At 43.5% G+C, this 27712-nt stretch overlaps 1 protein-coding gene across 4 annotated transcripts in view; it reads right to left on the bottom strand.

Annotated features, from left to right (window-relative positions):
* Window positions 1-27712, bottom strand: part of LOC8030090 — a 55559-nt gene that overhangs the window by 24442 nt on the left and 3405 nt on the right. For all 4 annotated transcript variants that reach the window (XM_040212613.3, XM_040212611.3, XM_040212610.3 and 1 more), the window contains exons 2-7: window positions 11820-11933; window positions 10152-10236; window positions 8299-8350; window positions 6850-6957; window positions 6409-6457; window positions 5303-5361 (exon numbers count right to left, since the gene is read on the bottom strand). In XM_040212613.3, the coding sequence (XP_040068547.1) occupies window positions 5303-5361; window positions 6409-6457; window positions 6850-6957; window positions 8299-8350; window positions 10152-10236; window positions 11820-11933 (467 nt within the window). The remainder of the gene's footprint in view (window positions 1-5302; window positions 5362-6408; window positions 6458-6849; window positions 6958-8298; window positions 8351-10151; window positions 10237-11819; window positions 11934-27712) is intronic.

Here is a 27712-nt window from a genome sequence, read left to right as displayed (position 1 = left end):
TAAAAAAGGAAAGAGTTCAATAACATAACTGAAATGCCAAAAAAAAACATTAATTAACGCAACTTGTATAAAAACAAGCAGGGCGTTTTCAGGTAAGATCGAGGTCGACGCTTTAATTATTACGAAAAAATTGGATATGTTGTTTTTGCACCCGAAAAAACAAAGTCTAGCTTCTTTTTTTTCTTTTTTTTTATGCGTGCGTGTGTGTTGAAATTTATTTTCCGGAACAAAAAAGTTTCAAAGTCGCTGTCAGTCAAGTGCGCGTTTCGCGATTTGAGCGAAGTCGGCATTTTGAATAGTTGTAAAACACAAACTGTTGTTGCTGTGGGCTTAATATATTTTGTGCAGAGACATGCCGTAATATTAGCTAAAAGTTCTCGTTGCATTTTAATTTTTGTAAGTAAAAATTACAAACATGACACATAATGCAATATTGTCCAAATTCGGAGCTTTACTCCACACAAATATTTTGGAAACTTGAGACCTCTCAGTATTATTAAGACACGTGTGTTCAACATTCCTACGAGTTTTCATTCATATCGAAAACGCGCATCCTTTTCAAAAAGGCACTCAAACGTAGGCAGGTTAGTCATTTTGCAATATTTTTAAGATCATTAAAAACATCTTAAACTCCGTTCTAATTTTTAAAAAAGTCGCGGCTCATGTTGTCCCTATCAGGCCCTTTGAAGACGTATTGCAATATATTGTATTTTGCAATTTACGGCGCTCCCGATATGATGAAGTTAGCCGAACTTCCATTATAGCAAAGAAAGATAAGACGCTGGCGATTTCAATAAAGGTAAGTGGCCGAAAAATATAATAAGCTTGTGAGCAGACTGTACTGTGGCAGGGTTTTGATAAAATCAACTGTTTGTAGAAAATGTTTCAGTTGAATACAAAATACAAGCGCTTACCTCGCAACCAGTAAAGGTACTGGACCGATTTCTCGATTCTTCCAAACTGTTTTTTTTTTTTTTTTTGCTTACAATTACCGGTGTAGGAACGAGCTTAAAGGCCGATGACCAGACTCGAAATTCTGCAAGGCAGAAGATCCTCCTCACTATGGGGAGGAGGAAACGGGCAACGGTGGACAGGGTAGAAGGGGGGAGAGGAGGAAGCGGGCGAAAAGTGGAAAGCGCGAACTGGTCGTCAGTCTTTAAGAGGATCCCAATTGCTAATCGGAACGAGGATCATGATCGTCTCTTTAACAGTAGAAAGAGTCCAAGAGTGTTTAACAGAAACTCAATAAGAAAACACAAAACAGTGGTGCTCAGCAATGCATGTCAGGGATAATTGTTTTAAAACATGCGATGATGCGTTAGTATTTTTTTTCTGAATTCCTGCCATATCCAGATTAATCGAAATTTTGTAATTGAGCCATGGTGGAGAGGGGCTGCTCTCTGGAGCCTCAAAATTGTTCGGAAAATAGCCCTCCAGTAAATTATTGACCTGTGAGTGTCCTGCGGATGGTTGTGCGCTCCCGACTTAGGAAAGATGGTGCTTTTTGTTCCGTGTCAGGTGCCGTAGGTGGTTACGTATATATATATATATATATATATATATATATATATATATATATATATATATATATACATATATATGGGATAGCGTTTATCGTTGCACGTGAGCAGGTGTTTGGTGTCGACGAAAAGTACTGGAGCACATTTATTTTATTTTTGAGGGGAGACAGCGGAGACATGGTTTTTGTGACGTCAGTTTTTCCAATAAATTTAGCGGGGAAACTGTTTCCGCGGTCAGGAATGAGGATACCCATATTGCTGAAATTCTGGAGTAGTAGCCTAATAATGCTCTCGCATTAAAACACAATTCCCCTTGCCAACAATGTAAGATATCAGAGCCCTCCCCGACCCATTAACCAACACCACCTCATGAGCACGGACACAAAAAGCGCCCTCGGAAAGGCCTTGGCGCGTCCAGACACTACCTATGGTCCCTCATCCCAGGCAGCACAAGACGTTGAGAGGACTTTCAAATAAGGTCCTAGACGTTGGGCGACGCGAAGTCCTTAACAAACTTTGTGTCGACGGCATTGGTACGTCCACGTGAGAGGTTCCGACAACGTCAAACGCGCAGCGTAGTGACAACGTCATAAACTTCACCTCGACGGCTTCAGCAGTAATCGACGTCTGTTCGACGTTTTCTCCGGGAAGTTATTAGAACATCAACAATGTCCTGAGCAACACCTTGACGTCATCGACACTATTCGACGTCAGTTCTACGTTTTTGTAGGGGAGTTCTTTGAACGTGGAGTACAAGACGTACCGACAATGTCCTGAGCAACACCTTGACGTCGTCGACAATATTTGACGTCAGCTCTACGTTGTTTTTTTTTTCGGGAGGTTCTTTGAACGCTGAGCGCCAGACGTCCCAACCATGTCTGAGCAACACCTTGACGTCATTGGCATTAACAGGCGTCAGTTCTACGCTTTCTCCGGGAATTTCTTTGAACGTGGAGTACGAGACGTACCAACAATGTCCTGAGCAACACCTTGACATCATCGACATTATTCGACGTCAGTTCTACGCTTTCTCTGGGAGGTTCTTTGAACGTTGAGCATGAGACGTCCCAGCAATGTCTGAGCAACACCTTGATTATCTTGAACAAGCGCCTTATAGAGCCCAAGGTCCTGTCACATCACTTTTAAAATTTTTTGTCAATATCAGCATTTTTTATACTGTGCGTATGATCCACCTTTCAACCTGGCTGAGGTGCAGAAATCTCTTCCGATATTATCATTCTCGTGATTGTTGTTTTAAAAGGAATTGCTGAAAAAGCCGAGAATTTAAAACAACAAAAAACAGGATTTAGCTCGAAGTCACCGGAGCTGTTTATAGCAATTTTAGCGTTTCTAACTTAATATCAGCGTCTTTGAAGCTGTAAGGAAATGATAATAATGTAAGAGATTTCTGCAGCTCAGCCAGGTTGAAGGGTGGGCACCATGCACAGTATAGAAAACTCTGACATTGACGAGAAATCTTAAAAGTGATATGACGGGTCCTTGCGCACTATAGAACGCTTGTTTAGGGCGACTCCGAATTATACCCAAAAATATGCAACCATGGAAGTAGTCAAAATTACCGATCACTAGGCAGCTGAAGGAACACCGTTCCCATGATTCCTGGAGTGCGGGCCGAGGCCTTTGGGGGATTTAGCAAATGGTCTATCCCGTCCGAATATACATGCTTTCGCGAACATACCTTCGAGCAACGAAGCCAGACCCGGTTGACTTCATTGTTCCACGGTGACCTAGCTCGAGGCCGTTATCGATTGACATCCCGTTCGGTTTAGACATATGCTCGACGTCTTATGTCTTTAATTGGGACGTTATGTCTACGTTGATATAACATTATCAATTGACATCTCGTTCAGTTTAGACATATGCTCGACGTCTTATGTCGTTAAGTGGGACGTTATGTCAACGTTGATATAACATTATCAAATGACATCCCGTTCACTTTAGACATGTGCTCGACGTCTTATGTCGTTAAGTGGGACGTTATGTCAACGTTGATATAACATTATTAATTGACATCTCGCTCAGTTTAGACGTACACTCGACGTTTTATGGTCGTTAAATGGGACATTGTGTCAACGTTTATATAACGTTATCACTTGACTTCCCGTCCAATTCAGACGTCCGCTCGACGTTCTAAGATCGTTAAGTGGGACGTTATGTCGACGTAAAATCCACCTTTTTTTACAGACATTATCCTTTCCATTATACGTCGAAGGGACCCGACATTCAGAATTTCAACGTTCTTTCGACATGTGGTTCCTGACGTCATCACGTTCTTTCGACGTCTTTTCAACGTGTCTGTGCTGCCTGGGATATGGTGAGAACGGCAAGGAGACAATTCAGTAGTCTAGCCTTCAGCGTGAGCGTTCTACCTTCGACAACGCTTCGCCGTCTCGTCCTCCCCAAAAGAAAGCTCGCGCAGCCAAAGCACAGCGGAAGGTATGGAGCGCGTGCTGGAGGCGGTACGTCCGAAGCACACGCCCTCTCGTTCTCCCTACGTCAGTGATCATACAAGTAAATGGTGCCTAGAACGCGTCTCCGACCGGTGTGTTTACCGCGTTTAAATAAATGACCCCTCGATTCCCGCCTTATGACGTCATAAAAGTGTCACGCTGACGCCAGTCGCTATCCTGTTGGTGTTACGTCAGCGGTGGTGTATGGATGTGGCAGACACCCGCTCTGCTGTGGATCGCTCTTCTCCTCAACCATATCCCCCTATATACTGGCAAAGCCTGGCAGATCGCCATGAGAAGGGGCCGCCGAAATGGAAAAGGTGGAGCGGCAGACAATGGATGTGAAGAGAGCCACGTGACTGGCGCCCCGCTGCGGCGAGACGCCGAAACACACTTCTCCCGAGCGAACAAGCGTGTTTCGGGTCCTCGCCGCTCCAAAAGCTGTGCGCTGACGCCCAGGTTTCGCGAGAAATGGTTCTTTGATGGTCCGTGCTACCAGATCCTCGGGCACTCTATGGCTGTTTGTTCTAATTCAAGGACCTCTTCAGCTTTCCTTTATGTCCCTTTGCGAATAACAGATGCACGTGTTCCTGAAACTAAACAAAATGGTGTTTTTACAGAGAAGCTGTTTATGGCTAGGGTTCCGTGGATTTTTCGTGTACGTCAACAAAAACTCAGGTCCCTAATTTGACCCAAAATCGCTTCATTTTATGGAAAAGCTTATACGACTTGGTTATGCATTTTCAGCAGATTGGTTATCAGTAGACACCATTTTCAAGATCAGTAGACTCTCAGGTAGATATAGTAAAGGTTTCTCGAAGATTTGCCACTGTGCGATCCGCGTCGGTCATGTCTACGCTCGCACCGCCCTCTCTCTGTCGTCGTTCCAAGCCCCGTTGGCGTGCCTAGTTTCCTTTCCTTCCGCTCTCCCGGGGTGGCGGTCCCGTCGCGCGTGTCTACTTTCCACCGGGTGGCGGTCCCATCGCGCGTGTCTAGTTTGCTCCAGCTCCTCGGGGCGGCGATAGTTCGTACCTTTGTTCGAAATGCGGTGTCACGTGTGCTAAGCAGCTTCGCTGGTCATTCACCTTCACAGAGTGGAATGGCTTATCATTTTATGTCGAACTTACTTTCTGATAGATGCGCCCTTCTTTCATTCGGTCCTTTGAATGCGCTAGACAAAGGAATATATGTGCAAACTTTCTTATCGTTTCATCGAACAGCCGCATGGACTCACATCACGCCCGCGTCACGTCCGCAAACATGCAGGGGACGGACTGCAGGCCTGCTAGGTAGTAGGCCCGAGTAGCTTACCCTGAGTCTGAAGCTGAATGAAACCTTGTCCACTTCATACAGCAGCGAGAGAAGTATCTCTGCGTCGGAAGGCAGCAAAAGGGAGGTAAGGTTATGACAGTTGACTGCACCGCTTCCAATGTACCTCGTCCCAAGCGCAACCTCTTTTTCAAAAACCGTGGAAATTAAGCCTATCTAATTGCATACCCTATGCACTCAGAATGTTAATTGAGTTTCATTGTACACAGGGCCCGAAAAAAAACGACGTGGTTTGGGTTTGAAAAAGTTTAGCGTGATTGGGAAAATACCCCTTGCTTGCGGCTGCCAATGAAACGAAAAGGTGTACAATAAAAGCCAAGTTAGACTACGGTTCTAATCGTGACAGCTGAAACTGTGGACATACTCTGAAACCTTTAAAACGTAAGCAGATCTGTGGCTATTGAGGACATAGCCCACAATTGTAACAAGAAATACAACAAACTATGAAAAAGAACAGCAAGATCCTATCACGGCTTAGCAGTGTCAGTGCCAGCCAGCAACCCTGAAAAAAAAATATTTCTTCTTAATAGAAAGATTATAGTATATTACTTTAATTTCTAAATGTAATGTCCACAAGAAATGAAAAAAAAATTAGCGAAAAACGAATTTTAAGAACATTTTTGGTTTTTCGATTTAACGATTCATTTTTCCTTTAAATTTGTGTAAATACAACCCCGCAAGAACAGTGCCCACAGAAACGTCTACAGCTTGTCCGGTAGACGCTGGATAGCCTCCCATGTTTCTAAACCTTAGTCATTTTTCTTAGCAACAGGGGCGGATTCAAGGGGGTGGGGGGGGGGGGGGGGGGGGGGGGGGGGGGGGGGCTTTTCTTAAGTCTACTTAGGGCGACTATTTTATGAAGAAAAAAAAACCACATAAACAAGTTTTCGATGTAATTGAAAGTATTGTCTCAACAAAACATATATACACGGGCGTCACGGAATTTCGTCCTTAACGTCAAATTTCTCTGCAAACCGCGCCCCCCCCAACCCCCCCTCCCCCCCCCCCCCCCCCCAAAAAAAAAATGCCTGACTCAAATTCGCCCTTGCTTAGCAATGAGCACAACAAGCGGAGCGCATAAAACTCACCGGCCAGAATTTCGTTGCCAAGAATAGAGTTCGCAGGGTCATAGACTCCCTGAAATAAAAATAAAAAACACGCAGAGGTCATTACAAATTTGCATCAAACAAAACGGATAAGGAGCATTAATCTGTACATTATTTATTCAATGGCCGGCTTAGCGATATAACAAAACATTTGGTGCTACAATTTTCGAAGTTTTAAATCGAAGTATAAAAGTCAACCAGCTTGAGATTATTGAAAAACTAAACTTTTCGAAGCCCATGCACTAGATTGCATAAGCAAGTTTTAAGTTTTATATCAATGACAAAACGTCTGAATGTTTAGTGGACCATTCCAATTTCCCGAGAATGCCTGCTAAAATGCAGTGCCTCCGTGTACTGTGATGGTTTACTTAATAAACACAACGGAAGGGCGCATTGAGTCTTCTTTTGAAGTGTGCCGCCTACCTGCAGAAGACAGCGGCACTTGAGAAGTTGTTCCACAGCTGTCCTCGTTAGCTTCTTTCTGAGAAGTAGCCGTAGTAGCAGGCGACCCTTGCCCTGTGACGTGCGCACCTAAAGATGTTCAGTAAACCCATCAATCAATCAATCAAATAAAAATGAAAGCCGTTTACAACTCCCTGTAACGCCGAATTAGAGCGCAGCTCTTGAGGAGGAGGGAAAGGTACGGAGAGGGGGCTATGACCCTCCTCCTCTCCTGCTCGCCCCCATTTTGAGGAAAATTTCTCCGCTAAATCTAGCGGAAAAAGTTTTTCGCTAAATTTAGCGGGGAAACTTTTTCCGCTAAATTTAGCGGGGAAAATTTTCCACTAGATTTAGCGGGGAAAATTTTCTGCTGAATTTAGCGGGAAATATTTTCCGCTAGATTTGGTGGGAAAATTTTTCCGCTAGATTTAGCGGGGAAATTTTCCCGCTAAATTAAGCAAGAAAGATTGTCTGCAAATTTTTGCTGGAAAAATTTTCCGCTAGATTTAGCGGGGAAAACTTGCCGCTAGATTTAGCGGGAAAATTATCCGCTAGATTTAGCGGGGAAATTTTTCCGCTAGATCTAGAGGGGAAGATTTTCCGCTAAAGTTAGCTGGGAAAATGTTCCGCTAGATTTAGCGGGGAAATTTTTCAGCTAGATTTAGCGGGGAAATCTACCCATCATGCACCGCGCGATTACGCCGACGGCGACGCCGACGTCGCTCAAGCAGGAAATGGGCGCCTAAGAGCTGCGCTCTAAAAACAAATCTTAGACCCAGGCTAGGTACTAAACATAAGAGGAGCTTGTCAGAACCTCGATTACGTCTCCAGTAGAACTTCCCTAGATTTAGTGTGGTACTATATGTGATACGCCTAATAAATTCACGGGATGAGGGAAAGATGCGTGCTTTCCTGTTAAATAGTTTAGGTAGCAGTTTTTTTTTTTCAAAATTCTCAATGAGAGTTGTACCAACCTGTCATTTAATGTCAGTTTGTCCCGTACAAGAATATTCATACCTGACTTTGCTTCTCACAGAGATTGAGCTAAGCCTCGACCTTTTGTCACATAAGAAAAAAGTACAAGTAAAATAAAAAAAAATATGGCGCGATTAGACGACAAGGTTTGAGCATTTTATAGTAAATCATCTGGATTTTATGCACTGGATAGCTAAAAAAATCTTCAGTTCACAAAGATAAACTGCAAACGAACCTTTAGCGCAGAATAGCCGATCATTGCATCATACACAGATGCATAGAAGAAAAAAAACTCAGTTACAAGACCCCTTGGAAATGTAAAAGGCACCGCAGATAGGCAGCTGACTAATAACAAAAAAAAATATCTAAGCTGAGCCAATCCCAAAACAGATTAATGTAATCGAAGAAGGCTTCATACTACTGAACTAAGCAATACAACAAAAGAAGGCAACCCACCTTCTTGAATTCGCTAACAGTCTCGATGGCCATTGACAGCTTGAATGGAAGCCTGCACAAACAAACGTCAGGAAAACACTCTCACTCCCCACCAGGTATGTCAAGAAATCGATATTAACCACATTAGCCCGTTGAATATCTTGGAAATTTTATATGCATGTGTGCAATCAACATATAGGTATACACCTTGTAAGTCGCATACAAGGTGCATGTAGGTATACACCTTGTATGCGACTTATATAATTTATATGTGTTGATATGTTTATTGAACAAATTATATAGAAAATTAACAGTTTTTATTGTAGTTTATTGACCCACATAAATTAATAGTGTTACTTGTATTCATGTCATTTTAAAAAAAAAATGTAGCTAGTTGGAGGATATCTTGTTACATTTTCAGCGATTGCAGACACTTAGGTGAGGATTTCAAAATTATGTGTTTTGTTAATTCTCTAAAAGATGTACTTAAAAAAACAAGACGTGTAGTACCTTGTACTAAACTCGTCTCTCCAATAAAAATGGCGTATATAGTCGATTTACTTCAAAATTTAGAGTGATCTCATGATACCAGATTTTATATCGTTTCAGATTCAGCTAGGAACAAAAGAGCCATGCAGTAGACAACTGTTACATGTAGTTCACTAAATCGACAGAGCAATAAAATTAATAACTTTGTAGTACAGAAGGCTCGGAAGTTCAATAACATTTAAATATTAGTATTTCTTTATTGACTTGTAAGCCAACGTAGTGGGCACACATCCCTACCGTTATTTTTTTTTTAAAACTTAATCGTTATATTAACTTTTTTTTTTTTTCAAAGTCTCTTTCTTTTTCTTTTTTTTTTTTGCATCTTACGTCTCTGGATAAAGGGAATTATGTTTGAAGGGTGGCGAGGATATCTTTTTTCTCAGAGAATTGTAAACTTGCGATGCATAAAGCCTGGACGGTTTACACTTAAACACTATTAAGATGTCATTAGAACGCCGCAGTACGAATGTCGGGGGCAAGCAAGACAAAGGTAAATACCCTATTAAAAATGTGTTTGCGTGTTCCGCCCAATTCAGAATTGTAGTTCACATTTTTTTCCCTTTTAAACTCTAAGCCTTTTCTCTCCTAGAATGAACGAAGAATGTAAATCAAACTAAAGCTATTATAAAAAGAAATATATATGCTTTTCAATTATTAAAGAAGTACTGAAATGGATTTTGAAATTGCGCCGTAAAAATACGATCTCAAGTTACAGTTTAGCGCCCCTTTAAAGGAACGGTGCAACGATTTTATGATTAAAAGAATTTGCATCTCGTCATTTTTACGTTTTTATCGTGTCCCGGAGGATAGAGAAAACACCTCCTTCATTAAAAATGTCGCGATTCCGCTGCATAATCGCAAAGCAAAAGTCGAGCTTTTCCCCCCACCTGCGGCCCCAAGTGGCAGCCGAAGGAACTACGGCGAAAAGATTACGTGACCTCGCTCGGCTCTAAGCTGCAGCATAACGCCTGCTAATGTCAGCAGTGAGAAGGAGAGGAAGCGCCCTCCGAGATAGCACATGGGAACCTACACGGCATTCCAAATGACGTCACTAGGAGTGCGACCAGGTGTGACCCTGAAGACTGGGAGTGAATTGAGGGGTGCCCGAAATGCCAATATTTATCTTTTTTTACGCAACAACTAGGACACGCAGGCGAAATCGGTTTTCTGTTCTTTACTTCAGAAGTGTCAGAGGGCAACTTCCAGAAATCTTTGACCGAAGTCCGGAAATCGTTGCACCCTCCCTTTAAGGGACAGTTCTTCTTTATTGAAGTGTGTTGGCAAGCTTAATTAATGTCAGCTAAGGATTAATATCAAAGGCCCACCCCGCTTTGTCCTTGATGTGGAACAATGAAAAGAAGCAGTCCCAGTAGTCCCTCCGGATGCAGCCCAGAGCTGTCGGAGTTTGCGCTAGAAAAACACAGCATGTCAGAATGAAACATCCCTCAATCTCCCGTCGAAAAGAAAAACTGTTTGCTTAACAGCTCATATCATTGGGAATCATGGTGTAAGGCGCAAAAAACAGCGGACACAACTAGCCCAATTACAAGTTCTTCTACAGCTCACATCATGTAGAGATGCATGACATCGCCCTTGGAGTTTGCTCCAATAATAACTTACGCGATTGCAGCGTCGTATGGAGTGCATTCATCTGATGTCACACAAGCTAATTTAATTGTGCAGTTTCTTTCGCGCAGTAATTACTGTCGGCTATTTTTCTGGGAGGCCTGCTCGAGTAATTCTCAAATTTGTTAGAAGACACTGTGACACCTATACACCAGTACGTGAATTATGGTGACACATGCGTATTTTTCGCAAAGAACTGGCGTAAAAACGTTATTGGGAATTTTGCAAGAGTCTGGTTATAAACGTAAGAGAAGAACGTCACAAATTTCGAACGGTACTTTCAAGGGTTATGTCATGCAAGAGTTATAAGCCGCAGCTCGTAAGGTCTTTCGCGTCTGTGTGGCTAGAGGTACAATATAATCCTGTACAACCTTGAGTACGTCATACTTGCGAAGCTCCGAGCGAAATATTACTTTAAGAGTGAACATATTAGTATAAAGAATGGATTTTTTGGTAAATTTCTACTTCGGTACTTGCACCACCGAAAAAGGGACACTGAAGCAGTTAGTTGCATTCGTTTGTTTTTCCTTTACTTCGACTACCCAACTACAGACAAAGTAAACGTAAGAACACCATAAACGTATCTCCCTTTCATTTTATTTATTCCATTTTAACAGGAGAACCAGTTAAAACATTCCGCTAAAAAAGATTTCCTTTCCACGCCCACGACAAGGTTCCTCTCTTTCTCCTCCTAACACACAAATTACTACACAAAAATGGATCTACCGCTCCTAACATCAAGCCAGGGCCGTAACCAGGGGGGGGGGGGGGTTAGGGGGTTCTGCCCCCCCCCCCCCCCCCCCCCCCCCCCCGAAATGTTTTCCTGGGTACGGCCCTGGTCGGTGCACTGGCAGCCAGCCGATTTTAATCTCCACCTCTGCGCACGCGCAGTGGCGCCGGTTGGCTACCGGGTACCAAACCGGGACCGGTTCTCCGGTTTGCTGTAACTCTCCATTATATGCCACCGATGCACATGATTCATAGGCGAAAATAAGACAATACACGTTTTCAAAATGGCCGCCGTTGTCCCCGAAACCCCCCCCCCCCCCCCCCCCCCCGAAATTTTTTTCTGGGTACGGCCCTGCATCAAGCCGCAATGACTGTCCCTTTCGCGTCTCACCCAGCCGTCAAGACAAGACAGGACAGACGCCCCAGAGCCTATACGGTAGTGACAGGAGCACCTTTGCGTCTAGGAAGGCAATCGCTTCTCATGCGACCATACTAATGAATTGAAGCGACCAAGGTAAGTTATGGCTTTCTATACGGAGGCAGTCGTAACTTCATATCAATGGCTGAACCGTGGTGGCTGCCTGAACAAATCTCCAAAATGCCAAAGAGTCTTTGGTCGGTATAAAGCAAACGCATACCGATGAGCCCCTTCCTGAAAATCTTTTCCAGAGTGACGCAGAAAGGCTCCAGCAGTCCATTGGCGTCGTCGACCGGCAAAGCCAATGAATGGCGCCTCAGGTCAAAGATGTGTGCTGCGAGAACACCGAGAGATCTTCAGTACTGTAGTAGAGCATATCTTTTAGTTACTTATGCAGAGCAATTCGTCTGCTTCATTTGAAGGAGTTGTGGTGACGTCAGAGAGACGCCGCGCTCTGATTGGCTCTTAGTGAAGAATAGTGGGTAGACCTCAAAGCAAGCTGCCTTGAGCTCTACCCACTATTCTTTATTCAGGACCAATCAGAGATCGGCGTTTCGACGGCACCCCAACCCCCACAAAAGAAGCAGACGAACTTTCGCTCCGGATACTACAGGAGACACTCGCAGAGTTACCAGCTGGGCAGCTTATAAACTACCTCCACGCAGCTATGTATACCATGACTGTACTTCGATACAACAACAACAGCTGATAAAATCAGGAGGAATTCAATGTGCAGCGTGGACTTTTGAGCTGCGCTGGGTGTTTATTTATAAACTTTCCCAGGCACGGGAGTCAAGCTAAGTTCCGCTAAAGCAGGGGACAGATAAGTGGCGAAAACGGGCGCCGCGCGGCGGTTTCCATTGCAACTTGCGCGCAAGCTGTGACGTGGCGGCTTGGCATAGGTCCACGTCACAGCGACCTGGGCTGTTCCTATGGGAGTCAGCGCGCGGCGTTAATAAGTTTACCAGACATACACCCCGTTCAGTTTCGTGGGAAGCATTTTTTTTCCGCTGAACCTTTTGCAGGGGACCCTGAATCGGTGTATACCAAAGCAATTGTTCTGCTAAATTTAGCGGCTAGAGTGTAGCAGGATAAATTTAGGGAATTTGCGTCCCGCTCTGTACCTCTTCCTTATTTTTTTTTCATAAAGTCTTAGTTTTATGCAAGTTCTGTAAATAAAGAAAAAAAAAGTTATTCATTATATGAAATGCATGGTTTTTATCAGACACGTCGCAGGTGCAATTCAAAATAAAAACAACATTCTGGATCATGCGGAAAAAGACAGGCAGGTTACGTGGCAGCCAGACAGCGGATATGAATGCGCATATGGCAGGTACAGAGGGGGAAAAAAACGAAACGTAAACAATTACGTTGCCAGGGCGGCACAATGGGGCAATATCGATTTTATATCCTGACACTAAATTCCAAACGGAAATAACAGTATCCACATCTCAAAAACTATTAGCCTTCGTAAAAAAAATTTAAAACCACAACTCATAAACGCTTTTTTTGCACATGCACATAAAAAAACGCAAAAAGGACAGTTAAATAAATCAATGCTCGTAAGGAATTGTGACAAAAAGTTGTAGTGAAAAAGTAGTACGAGATGGGGCATTCCAAGAACAATTTGCGATAGGAATTTTTATACGAGAAGATAAGCTGGGGCCTTGAAGTATGACAGTGTCCGCAAGATAATATTTCTGTACAGTATTATTCGCGGATAATATTTCTGTAAAGTATTATTCGCAAATTATGTATGTATGTACCGAATGATTTCCACTATGTATATATACTAGTCGGTTAATTGCTTCACCCTATTTGCTTTTTCCACTATGTATGCATATTTATAGTCGGTTAATCGCTTGACCGTATTTGCTTTAAGTCGCTTCTATCATTTATTATTCTCGAAGTGTCCTCAAGTCACTGTCACAAAAAGCCATACTCGTGTAAAAAAAAAATGAAATCGAAGCAACAAATTTTTTTTCTTATTTTATGTTTACATTTTTTCAAGATTGAAAAAAAAAACGGGGGCAACATTTTATATTCTTCGTGCAGCTATCACGTGGCCCGTGGGAAGAGAATTTGGCAACGGAGTGGGAAAATTTATGAAGTTTACACCGATAAAACGCAATCAGCTCTCCACTTTTTTTTCTTTTTTTTTTTTTGGTAGGCAGAAAGTTTTTGCATTTTCTATCAAAAATTATTTTCCCAAGTTCTCAGCTCACTTATTCACGAGTCGCACACAAGATTGTCGCTGAGCCACGTGGTACGCGGCAGCTTCAAAGGGCACAAATGTCTATGCTGTTTCACAGTAAGGCAGAGCAACGGGTCTGTCTGGGACAGGGGACTTGGCATAGAGCCACTAGGCGTTTATAAACAGTAAGCGTAGGTCATCTTTTTCTTTTTCTTTTTTAATGCGTCTATGAGTTGTATTTGAACGTTCGCTTACTTGTCGCTCGCTAAATCGCTTACATGCGGTTCAGCCTTTATGGTTTGTGTAAGTAAAGGCCGAACCGCATGTAAGCGATTTAGCGAGCGACAGCGACGAGCGACGAAGATTTCCCACAGTCCCTCGTCGCGTCGCTCGGATCTTTTTTTTTTTTTTTTTTTTTTTGATTTCTAGAAATTGTCGCTCATCGCCTTGGTCGCTTGCTCCCGTCGCCTTCATGCGGTTTGCCTCGTCGCGCGACTGACCGCGCGACAGCGAAGCGGATCGTTGTCGCTTGTCTCGTCGCCCGCCAAATCGTTTACACTCTAAAAAAAAAAATGTTTCACTTTATACCCTTTTGTCCATATAATGCACCCCAACACTTCAGTTTGACATACAGCGCCCTAAAGTCGAACAGACGGTCCCAAATTTTACGAGCGATGCGATATAACTTATGTAATAGCTAAAGTACGTATCAAAGACCACAGAAAGAAAACACTGAAGTTTTGCAGTAGGGTCAAGAATACAAAAATAAGAAATTATTATTATTATCTTGTAGTCAGTAACACGTAGATTAGCTATTTTATTAAGTTGTACCACACGGCTATCAAGCCCCTCGTGAACGTTAGTAACGTCAGATCAACATTAGCGCGCTGTTCACCGAACTGAAGTTTTGGGGTGTATTATATGGGACAAAGGGTGTCAGAATACACCCTTTTTTCTGAGAGTGTACATGCAGTTTATACTTCACAACTAATACACTATTTTCTTGTTGTTGGTTTTCGTGTTGCAAAATAAACTCCGACTTTAGCTACTATCGAATATTAAAATGAAATGACCAATTATTTTAACCGAAATCCTGGTATCATAAATCTTATATAAACTTCAAATCTATGAAACCCGCTCAGACGATTAGCCTGCCAAGCTGTTTAAGTTCCCTTAAAACAGACAAAAAAATTAATATCTAGTCTGTACTAGTGTATGTGCGCATTGCACTTTGCGTCAAAGATTTTCGCGCAGCAAACGTTCGATATTCGATTCGACAATATTTATTCAAAACCTTTATTTGCTTCAGAGTTATCATCCATCATTCGCACCTGCCTACAGACAGTAAACAAAAATAAAACAAAATGTAGACCGCTGAAAAGGCAACTAAGCAAGAAGAGAGCCTCCAGCAGAACAATGCTTCCCATCTCTGTGTAAGGGCATATTCCCATTCATTGCCGTTACATTCGAAGAACAAAACACCGAGTAAGAAATTGCATTAGGAACGTGTGTGATGTTCTATACAGGGCTATTGAAAACGCAGGAGCAAATGTTAAAATTTTATTTCAAACAAATTTTCAAAAGACGGAAACACGTACGTTCCACACATTGATGAGCACAGGAAGGTTCAAAGTTATGCGGTCATTCAGGTTCTTCGCACTCAACATGAGCACCATGTGTGGCGCGACAAGCATTAGAGCGGTAGTTCATTTATTGCTGCACACGAGTCAGCTGTTCCCTATGGACCGACACGCTGTTTACAAACAAGCCCGCGTTTGCCCACACCAGGTGTGGGCACTGCGCATGCGCAGAAACCGAATTCGAGTGAACTGAAGCGCCTGCAAATGCGCAGTGCCGCCGACAGCGCCACCGCAGCTGCGTGACGTCAGAGACGCGTGCTGGTCTATAGGCCTTTTCCAGAAGGGCGCCGCCATCTTGAATGGTCGTCACTTCCAGTATGGGCGAAAACATTACTTTGCCGTCACCACGCCAATAGAAGACATTTGGGATATAAGCCTCACCGTCACGCATTCTCGTTTTGGCTCCCCTTTTTTTTTTTTTTTTTTTTGCTAGTTACAGGTTGAAACGTTTTACTATTTTGTCGTCGCCCATACTGGAAGTGACGGCAATTCAAGATGGCGGCGCTCCTGTGGAAAATGTCTATAGTTGTCGAATTCAAAGCATCAGCAGTTCGACACAGACGCCGTTTTGAAAGACTGCCCTCTGTTGGCGGCTGTGAAATCCCTGCACAATGGCAGACTAAAACCGAAACGCCTCGGCGCACTTTATGCATCTAAATGGATTAAAATGTAAAAATAAATATAAAAAGGTGGTGAGCGCAATGACATTGCAGTTTCAATGCCGTTTGATTGCCTCGTCGGCTCCAGCGTTGGCCGTAATCCGACGCTCGCTATCTAAGGGAATGACTTACGCGTTCCAGCTTCTATAATAATCGGCACGTGACTTTCGAAGGGGGTCTATTTAAACCTTCTATATATTCGGTGATGTGCGGAATCTGTTTCTATCTCTTTACAGTTCGTTTAAAATAACAAAACAAAAATGGTCAATCTGCCTCTTCTTCTTAAATAGTCCAGTATGTATTATATGGTATAATTCAGTGATTTATACCGTGTTACTCACCTTTACGACTAACTCACAGACGGGACCGTGAAAGAATGTTTAACCTCTGACTGAATGATACTCCAAATAGATATCCAATGTGTAGCTGAACATGCACAGCGCACTCGTGTTGGTGAACTCCGCTTCGAAACTAAGTCAAGCCGCCGCTAACTGTATACGGCCGGTAGTTACCATCAGGCAGCGCCAAGAGTAAGTGCATAGTCACGACGTCTTCGCGCTTTTGCTATTCACCGGCTAAACCATTACGTGCGTCCTCTATAGTCACAGGACGCACGTTTCGAGCTCACGCAGACACCCGCAGTGGGCTGCATACAGGTATACAGGGTGCTAAGTGTAAATTCAAACAGCTTTTTTTTTTTTTTTTTAACTGTTCCATGGGGCGCAGGCGGCGTTGTCTGTAACCGCGAAACACGGCAGCTCAATTCCGGCTGAGCGAAGCGAGCAATAAATTCCCATTGGCTGTGACGCGTCATATAGTTCCCAGGAACGCCACCCCAAAGAGAAGCCCTCTACCTGGCGCTGCGGCCTGCGCGCCGGTAAAAAAGAGGTGGAGGCGCGATCGCGGCCACAGAGGCCCGGCCGGAGTCTGCAGAGGACAGCGAGGCGCACATGCTTGTACGAATGCGCTGCATGTAGGAATAGTCTCACATTCCTACAGGTAAGCAACTTTAAGTGTTGTTTTTTGTTTGTTTGTTTGTTTGTTTGTTTGTTTGTTTGTTTGTTTGTTTGTTTGTTTGTTGTTTTTTGCAAGTACAAGAGAAGGTCAGCAATGGCGGCTGTAATCTGAAGCGTGTGCAAAGCGTCTATTAGCGGCCAGAGCAATTAAATTAATTGGAAAAAATCCTTTTTTTTTCAATATTAATTGAACAAATTTTACGTCTTTTAGCTCCATTTTAAAAATGGCGCGTCAAAAGAGCAGCGCAAGCCCTGTCCACAGTAGAGTGGCGTCGTCGTTTCAGTCACGTAGTAGTCACTTGTGTCGTTGGCGTAGTCACCAAGCGCCACACGCTGCCGAGATAGTGACGACATGACTCTGCGTCACTCTTTTAAGCGCCATTGTGGGCAGGGCTTGCGGCGTTTTTTTTTTGTTTTTTTTTTTTATTGGGCTAGAAAACGCGAACAGGTTTCAACTAATATTTCAAGAACTATTACATTTCCGCAAATTATTTCAATTGGCCTCGCTTTTAATAGTGACTGCCAGCAGTACTGCGATTGCAACATGACCTCCAAAATCATGAAATAATTAACCAATTTTATTAAATTAGCCAACTTACCATGACGATTATCCCCTCATCTAATATTCGACGGTCCTGATGAATACACGGGGAAGATAGCACCCGTCTAACTCATACCACTTTTCTTTTAATTCTGTTCGAACTAAGGATAACGATCCTGTATTTGTGAAAAACAATAAAGTAAAATGGTCAACATGCTGGCGAGCTAGTGCGCATTAGTCCTGATGTTTAAACCCTGACATTGGGAAGGAAACTTGAAGAATACATTAGAAGGAACAAAATGAAGTTAACAGAAATAAGACAAGCTCGAGATGCTTAATTGTCTGTCACCTTGCTTCTGTCCCTTCTCATGTATTCTTCAAGTTTCCTTCCCAGTTTCAGGCTTTAAGCATCGCGATCCTGTGGTCGTCATATTTTGTACCGAGTGAGTCAATTCGATCGAGCAAATCGCAAAGTCCGGTCTCGCATGCTGAGACACTATAATTTACCATCTTGGTGCATTTAGCGCGTGGAAATGCCAACGGAACACTTGCCTCACGCGCAGTCAAATGACGCAAGCAGAAAACCTAAGGTATCCCAGTGTTTATCTTTTCACCACTGCCTGTTTCGATCGGAACGAGCATTTTATATTCAATCGCGTATCAAGTCGAAGACCCCCCCCCCCCCCCCCCCCAAGGATACCAACGGTATACCGTACCGGCTACATTTCTCATCTACGGCGGGGACCCCAGACATCCCTTTGGGGCTAACTTCTGACTGCATACACACGACAAAATTCACAAATGGAAATAAATTATACTTGTCCACGCAGCGAACGTTTTGTGTTACCGAAACCGGGAGAAGGGGGAAGAAAAGATTATTCTCGTTGGCCTCGTTCGGCTAATCAACTGGCTGCAGTGGCCAGCAGCAATCCTTTGTTGTTATGGTTTAGGATTGGAAAGGCTTAGCATTATGTCAGTTTGTAGAAATATTTTTGTGTTTTTTTTTTATTTCGTAACTTTTTGTTGATTTTTTTTTTGGGGGGGGCAACATTTTGCAATGTTTTTTACAAATAAAATGCGCCACCTAACCTCACTTCCATGGTAAATTAAAGCATGTGAATCTGATATCTTTTATATATATTTATGTGAAGTCCGTTTGATCCATTTGCCTAATTCGGTTTATCATTGAGGAAAGGAGACGTCTGGCTACAACTATGTAATGTATTGATAAGTATACTACAATGTACAATGTATATACGGTTAAAGATATAACCTCCAAATCGTTGGCGGTGTCTCGAACCGGAGTAGAGGTCAAAGACTAACTTCGGAATTTCGCCTGAAGCGAATTTAAAATAGAAGAATTAAGTCAGGTCAATTAATTATTTAATCAGTCAAAAGAAACGTTCCCAAACCCTAAACTATACACGTCTTCACCTCAAAAAACAAAAAAGTTTTGCACATTGTTCAAACACCGCGCTAAGTAGTCCTTAGGAGATTTTGTTGTCCGGGGAAGACGCGACGCTGTTAGCATTTGAAGCTTATACGTCTTGATAAGATAACTTATATGTAATCTAGAATACACCTGCCTATACGCTAACTATCTACATAAAGGGGACAAATCAGTAATTCCCCGCGAGGAGGCGGACTCTTTTTTACTACGGTTCTTGAGGTGCTAACGAGTATAGCTCATGCGGCTTCTTCGAACACCGTGAAAGTAAGACACCATTTCCAAACCCAGCCAGGGGAGTTCACAGCAGCATCCAACGTACGTCAATCTCACAACGGGGCCAACGGTTAAAGGGATTGTCTTCCGAGAAGGAAGAGCAATGAGCCCAGACAGAGATGGAAATTCACACACACACACAAAAAGAGGTGTATCAATTACACCCCTCGTCACATACTATATAACACCCCAGAACTTCAGTTCTACGTACAAAGCGCACTAACGTCAAAATGACGTCTCCAACTTTTACGAGAGGCTTGATGACGGTTGCGGTAGAACATATCAAACGGATAAAGTACGTATCGAAGACTACAACAACAAAAAAACACTGAGGTTTTGCAATAAAACAAAACCAAAATGATTACTCTTTTTTTTTTTTTTGCAGTCATTTACATTAGCTATTTGAATAAGTTGTACAACTCGGCTATCAAGCCGCTCGCGAAGTTGGTACCGTCGGTTTAACGACAGTGCTCTGTACGTCGAACTGAAGTTTTGGGGTGTATTACATGTGACAAAAGGTGCAAGAATATACTTTTTTTTCTTTCTTCTGTGTAAACAGCAGCCCGCGCAGCATGAAACAAGACACTGGCAAGCAAGTCTTCAATAGGCGCAGCTGCTCGAGGCGTCCTTTGAGACCTATAGTAGTCGCCTCAGTAACTCGAAAAGAGCAAAATGCCGGCCTACGGATACCCAGCCGGTGAGTTCTAGCCCCAGGCAAAAAGCTCGTGATTTGATTTACACGTGCACAGGTGTGTGTTAACATTTAAGGATACCGGGAGGTAATTGATGGTCCTTCGTTGAAGCAATTTCTGTCGCTGGGGGTGGCGGTGGGGGGGTATTACTTTTAGAGCGCAGCTCTTAGGGGCCCGTTTCCGGCTTGAGCGGCGTCGCCGTCGGCGTCGGCGTCGCCGTCGGCGTAAACGCGAGGTCACGTGACCCCCCCGAGGTCACATGACCCCCCCAGGTCAAGTGACCCACCCAGGTCACGTGACCCCCTTGAGGTCACGTGACCCCCCTAAGGTCATGTAACCCCTTCAGGTCACGTGACCCCCTCGGGTCACGTGTCCCCCTCGGGTCACGTGTCCCCCCCTCAGGTCACGTGACCCGCCTCAGATCACGTTACCCACTGAGGCCACATGACCCCACTGAGGTCACGTGACCCCCCGAATTCACGTGACCCCCTGAAGTCACGCGGCCCCCGAGGTCACGTGACCCCCCTGACGTCACGCGAGCCCCTTTAGGTTACGTGACCTCAAGGAGTCACCTATCCCTCAGTACGCTTACATCCTCCTCCTCAAGAGCTGCGCTCTAACCGGCGTTGCAGGGAATTGTAAACGGCTTTAATTTTTTGGTATTAATAACTATATACTGTATAATTGAAAAACCTTGTTCAATGAACTCAACTAAAGTCCAAATATCGAGTGTCTGTTGCTGCTGAGAGGACGAAAAAAAAAAGACATGGCTACTTAGATTTATTAAACCTTTTCAAAACGAATCCAGTTTTTTTTTCTCGTCGTGATAATAGTTTTGGATCCAGTAATTGTATGTGTGTATATATATATATATATACCGTATTTTCCGGACTATAGTCCGCACCCGGTGTATAGTCCGCAGAGGCCAATTTGGGGTCAAAAATGAAAGTTTTTGCTTAGATAGTCCGCACCCGCTGCATAGTCCGCACCCAGTGCATAGTCCGCACCTGGTGCTTAGTCGACACGAAATTCTTCTCATACGCGGCACACCTTGACATATGAATGTTTTCTTAGCTCACAAAAAAAGCCTATAATATACATAAATTATCAATAACATACTCTTTTATTCACAAAATCCGTCCCGTCTCGTCATAATCAACGATATTGAAAAACATAATTCCTGTATAGTCCGCACGCGTAGATAGTCCGCACAGCCAGAAATTTCAACTTCTAAACATGTATAGTCCGCGGACTATAGCCCGAAAAATACGGTATATCAGTTTTGGGTAGTAACACGTTACTAGTAACGCGCTACTGTAACTTCGTTGCTTTTTCGGTAACTTGTAACTGTAACAAGTTACTTTTAAGAATGTAACTTGTAACTTTAGTTCTATTCCTTTTTCTGAGCTAACGATGAAAGTAACGACGTTACTTTTGTCATTACTTTTCAGTTCTTTGTGAATGATATATCATTGAACGAGTATAATCTAGCTATTCCTTGCACTTTCCAAATTGTCTGTTCCGACATTTTGAGTGTCAGTTGGCCTTGCACAAGCTTGAAAATACCTTCTTTCTCGCGAGTCACTATCCGAATATAGCCACGTGTAGATTTGACGAAAAAAAAAAGAAGAAGAATTTAGTTTTCTTTACGCACTTGCTAGTACTTTGTGACTGAACACTTACATCTAAGTATATTAAAGCACTATCTCTGTTGCGGTTTTTCTTTTTTCTGCACACGCTTTTTAATCGATTGAATCAACCGTGAAACAACACTACACGCGGAGGGAACTTCGGATGTTTCGTATTTTGATTAGCGCCACTACTCCGGCGTGGTTTCAACGGTGGAGGCAAAATTTACTGCTGTTTGCGCAGGGCTTGTTACTGGTTTGCGGGGTACGAACTGAAATATATCAATGGAGTTCACGAATTCAGCGCAACCGTCAACGAGCCAGCAGTGTGCTAGTGCTACCAAGGGTAGGAATGTTGATTAGAACAGAACAAAGAACTAGCATGGCCGGCGCACAGAGAGTATTTTTCTGTGGTGAAGGTGGTTGCTAACTATTTGACCGCAGTATGCAAGCTTTGCAACAAGGAGTACTCCGACAACAAGTCTTTGTGTTCAAGTCTGAGAAAACACATGCAGTTGAATTTTGGTCTTTATTCTTTTCATATTGACTACTTTTCCAGCTAAATTATTAAGTTTGAATTTACCGCTATGGTGGAAGCCCGACTGATTTGTGTCTATATTTTTTTTCTTTCAAACACTAGTTTTTCCTTAATTTTTGTTATAGAAAAGTAACTGAAAAGTAACGTCGTTACATTGTGAAAGTAACTGTAACTGTAACGAATTAATTTTTAAAAGTAACTTACCCATCACTGATATATATATATATATATATATGTTTCCTGTGCCTATAAACACAGCAAAGGTCCTAAATATCTTAGGGGGAGCTGCGTTATTCTTGGCGGGCCACAAATCAAGCCTCAATGTTTTCAGCATAACGAAAAATTGGAGATGCAACTTTAATTATCTTCTCTACAGCTGGCTTTAGAAAGTCTAAAAGATTGCAACAGAATGTTAAAAAGAAATGTCTTTTTATACAGTTCTGACAGAACTTGTCCGTTATGACCACACATCGCAGTCCTCTACACCAAATGCTCCCCTCTTCCCAGTACCTCTCTGTCATGATTCTTTTGACTTGCCTTTGTTGTGGTATTGCACGAAATATAGATCCTGCAATGGTCGCATGTATATATACAGAATATAAAAATCACTTTAATGCAACCCGTAGGAGCGAAAAATAAAAAAAAAAAATAATAAAATCTTTAGAAGGCACAAAGCCGGGGTTTTTTGTTTTTGTTTTTTCCCAGATATCAAAAGCTGTGTTGATAAACGGACAGTACTTGTCCGTCTTCTCATCCGTGGCGTCTCTAATGTTGGGAATGTCGGGGGCCTTCCAAGGAAACTTTCATTAGGGCATCTACATGGGCGGGAGTCAGACGAGACCTTTCTGAGGTAAGGATCCTGTTCATGGTTGAGAACGTTCTCTCTACACCAGCAGTTCCGACAGAAAGAAGCAAGTTATGCTTTGCTGCAGCAGACAGGGCAGAAAACATGACCTTCCTCTCGGCTTCGCACGCAAGCGCCAGCAGTTCTTTCTGCGAAGCCAGGTCGCCGAGATATCTTCGGTAGATCTTATATTCGCGGACCATGTCCTCTTCTCTCGTCCCGCACATCTCTGCTATATTCTTGTTTAATGCGGAAGCATTAATAGTTTTATGAAGCGAACCGACGTCATTAGTTTTGAAGCCGCGCCAAGCGGTACCTTCCCCTGTCCCAATGTCATCTGTAGCAGAAATCTGATGGATAGGCCCCCATTGGCTGGCGCGCGTCATTAAGGAACGAGGCTCTCGTGCGGCGTAGTTCCAAAAAACGCCACCAGAGACGCCTTCTCTATGGCGGCGCAGCGAACGCAGCGGCCCGGCCGCCGGTGCGGCGGTGCGGGCCCGGGCGCACAGCCCGCTCGGGCAAACTCCGGAAAGGCAGCCCGGCCGAGAAGCAGCAGGCCACTTTACGAGAATGCGCACTCGGCCGTCGGCCGGCGAAACGCGGCCGTTCACGCCACTACGCCGCAGACGAACTAAGGGAGCGGATCGAACGACATTCATGCTTTCGCGCTCACAACTCATAAGAAGTGCTCGAAAGAATTTCTGCTCTGCTGTGCATCTCCGAGACATCTCGGCATCACACAACCCCTCAATTAAGCGGAAAAACAGCTTACAATGACATGTGAGTCGTCGTCATTTGTTGGTGACATATCTGCGCTCTTGAACATCAGGGCTGGGCAGTATCGCAATGCAAATGTGTCGCGATAGTATCTTAGAGATATAGTTCGACGTGAGCGCGTCGGTGAAATTAAATAAAACAGAAAGAATAAACATGGGGACGGACAGAATAGCAGCTCTTTCGTGGTGCTGTTCTGTCCGTCACTATGTTTATTCTTTGTTTTATTTTATCTTAGAGATATACTTTCGAGTATCTGTATCTATGTATCGAGATGCATTTGAAAAATCTCAAGAAGCACCCAATGTTGTGCGAATATTTCCTAGATGTTCTTATGTTGAAGGAACGTTAAAACACCATTCAGAACCTTCTTTCGTATGCAAACAGTCCCTACAAGGTAAGTTGCTCAACATTCTAGGAACGTTCCAGCCAACTTTACGGAGCTCTCACGCAACCTGTGGTTTGAAACACATCCACTAATGCTACTTTGTGCCAAAAAAATATGCAAATTAAGAGGAGTTTCTAGAAACTTAGCATAAGAGATCCGTTTTATCTCATATGCGTCTACCAAAGAATGTGATATAAGCTGTAGGAAAAAAAACAATGATGTTCAAAACTTGATAATGAACTTGGCACTCACTGCGTAGAGAGGGGCAGTTTTGAATGGACCAGATTTTTAGTATCTGGGGTTTAAAACTTCGAAAAAGATATTTCCCAGTTAAATGTGGGATGGCATGTGTATCTGTTCTTAAGCTTGGAGTGAGTAATCGGTTATGTATACAGTACGTTTTGAAGGAAAGAAGTTGACAAGTGACAAGTAGTAGTAAACTGTCATTAGTACGTGCTCAGGCTGGTGCGCTGGGAAAGCGGCTAGCTTGTGCTTGCGCCTTCTAAAAATCTCTTTTGATTAATAAATATCGCCCTGTGAGGCTCTTTATCACATCTATATATGTAGCGCGGCTCATTGGGGCTGTAACCTAAGCAAGCCATGATTGTGGAATCTTTGTAAATAGTCCCCAGATAATGTTCTCTGAATGTAGCGATGTACCCACGCCACGTTCTGAGGAGATTGAAAGGATGTCCCTGCATAAATTTACATTTCAAGAAAGTTACAGAAGTTCTTTGAATGTTCTGAGAACGTTCTTAGAACCTTGTTAGAATATTTGAATGTTGATCGAATGCCATGATAATGTTATATGTCATTCTCAGATCGTTCTAAGAATGCCCCTTTAAAAACATTCCTCGAATGTAGCGATAAGTGCCTGCGCCACTTTCTGACAACGTTGATATAATGTTCTTACGTAAATTTTCAACATTCCAAGGATGTTGCCTACGTTCTTTTGAACATTCCCGGAATGTTCTCAGAACGTTCTCGTGCTACATGAGATGTATTTGCACCTCAGTAGTGAAATACATTTACAGTGTATCACTTGCATCGCGATACTTTGCCTAACTTAGGTATCTTGTTACATATTTGTTGTCGTTTTTACGATGAATTTAAAAAATTAAAAAACATCTGCTTGGTCTAATGTACTTCAGAATTTATAACATGAACCCGCCCCATGATCCATCACAGTCATCAACGTTAAAATAAAAAAGTAGTGTGGTTTAAAGAAGGTTACTTGCAAAAATAACAGAATAAGCTTTTCTCACAAAGCCCTCCACTCTCCAATTTAGCAGAGAGAACGCTGTAAAGGAGTAGAGTGGAGAAAGGGTACGGCTCTTCGGTCCAAGGTCGCCATACTATGGGTGACTCAGAAGCATTTAAGACGACAGTTTGAGGTGCGCCCTCTAGTCAAAACAGGGTTCGTTTAGAGGCACGCAGTCTTTATCGTTCAGTATCGGTTCACCGGGAATGACATGTTTCTTTAGCGGCGTTTTTGATAAATAAAAAGTTTGAGGTAAAAGTAAATGCATAAAAGGATTTAAAAAAAAAAAGAGGAGCGCAAGCCTAAATTATTATTTGCATTCGCCATTTAGCTAGATGCATAATAATAAAAAAAAAGTCAAAGCCGTTTACAGCTTCCTGTAACGCCGAATTAGATCGCAGCTCTTGAGGAGGAGGAGGAGGGAAGGGTACTGGGGGAGGGTATACCCCTCCTCCTCCTCCTTTTCCTCCTCCTCCCCTGATTCTTCAATCTCCTCCGGGGGGGTGGGGGGGGTCACGTGACCTGGGGGGTCAAGTGACCGGGGGGGGGGGGGGGTCACGTGGCCTCGGGGAGTGGGGGGGTCACGTGACCTCGCGGTTACGCCGACGCCGCTCAAGCCGGAAACGGGTCCCTTAGAGCTGCGCAAAAGAATACGCAACCATTAGCTCAACGCCGTTGGCTTTATAAAAAAAAAGAGAAGAATCTCCGTTGACCCTTGAGGTGACAGTGCTGTAGATGTTACGCGCTCGCCGGTCCAATCAACCGCCTCCCTTGCATCAACTGACCCCGCTCCCTGCGAGTGTATAAGGCGTATCACGTGGCGAAAGGGAGGCATGGGACTGGTCCGGCGAACATGTAGCTTCCACCGCACTGTCAGCTTGAGAATGAAAGGAGTATTGTCCTTCCCGGAAAAAGAAACTCGTGAGCCCGTCACAGAATAGCCCGAAGAGCGATCCACGACTCCGAGTCAAGCGATAGCAACAAGCCTCTTTCAGTGCTCATTTCCTGCCAGTGCAAGAAGGACGTAAAGATGTGAGAAGAAAATTGGAGGGGAAAACGAAGGAAAAGAGCGAAATCTTCTACCGGAAAGAATTTTTTTTTTTTTTTTTTTTTGCGCGCACTGCGTTTTTTGCAACGAACGTTTTTTTAAAGTAAAACAGCGAGAAACATCCGTTGGTGTCAGAAATACAAAATATGTTCAAACCGAAAAACACCGATTTCTGAATCAGTGTTTTTCGTTAGATTTTTCTCTTAGTTCGTCTCTTAGTTTCGAAAACTAAGAGACGAGCTCTTAGTTTTTCGTTAGATTTTTCTACCGATAATCTCCGTTTTTAGCGTCCGTCCGATAGAGATCACCGAGATACACCGATATTTGAAGGAAAAAAATATACACCGAAAAACATCCGCCGATCTTCCTATTAACTAAACACCGGAAAGTCTACGGCCTAGTTACAACACGATGGCTGGGTCGTGAGAGAAGCGAGCTACAGGCAGCAATTAGGGTCCGTCAGGTGCGCGCAGGTAAGATTGCGCAATGAGGCGGCCCGCGGCTGTATGTTTCTGTTGCACCTGCGGCGCGCGGGCTCGCGTTTCAAACGTGGTTACTGCATTTGAGGTCGAGTCGAAGCAGAAAAGCTGATCTCCGCGTCAAGATAAACTTCTCCGCGGCAAGATGAACTTCCCATCCAGCAAGTTAACAACTCCACACTCTGACGTCATGCCACCACGGTGGCGCTGCTGTCGGCACCGCGCCTGATGGATGGATGGATGGTAATGGCTATACCCTTTGTAACGGGCGGCAGCTTGCGCCACCTAGCCTAACATTTCGTCATCCCTTCTACTATTTTTTTTTTTCGTTTCACCTCATGGTTTTTGCGCACGCGCTGTGCCCACCCACACCTGGAGAGAAGGAAAGTGCCAATCACGGCGAGCAACGAGCTCTGTAAAAAGTGTTTGTCTCGTGTGTGTGTGTTTCTGTGTGTGTGTGTGTTTGGTGTTGCCTACAAGAGATGATAGGAATAAAAATAGCACGTTAACCACCTTTTAGCTCTAACAACGCGAAAGCATTAAAGCCCGTCAGTCGATCTATCCTTTTGTATTACGATCGTCACAAAAGGTGGTACGTGTTGAATGAGTATGTCCTTAAAAATTCCAACCATTCTTTTTGTTTTTAATCTAAATTCGTGATATTTTTCTTTTATTATTTATACGTAAG

Source organism: Ixodes scapularis, unplaced genomic scaffold (genome assembly GCF_016920785.2).
Source record: "Ixodes scapularis isolate PalLabHiFi unplaced genomic scaffold, ASM1692078v2 PGA_scaffold6__148_contigs__length_123643588, whole genome shotgun sequence".
NCBI lineage: Eukaryota > Metazoa > Arthropoda > Arachnida > Ixodida > Ixodidae > Ixodes > Ixodes scapularis.
Note: the sequence above shows the minus strand (reverse complement) of the source record. Positions and strands in the feature narration are given on the sequence as shown.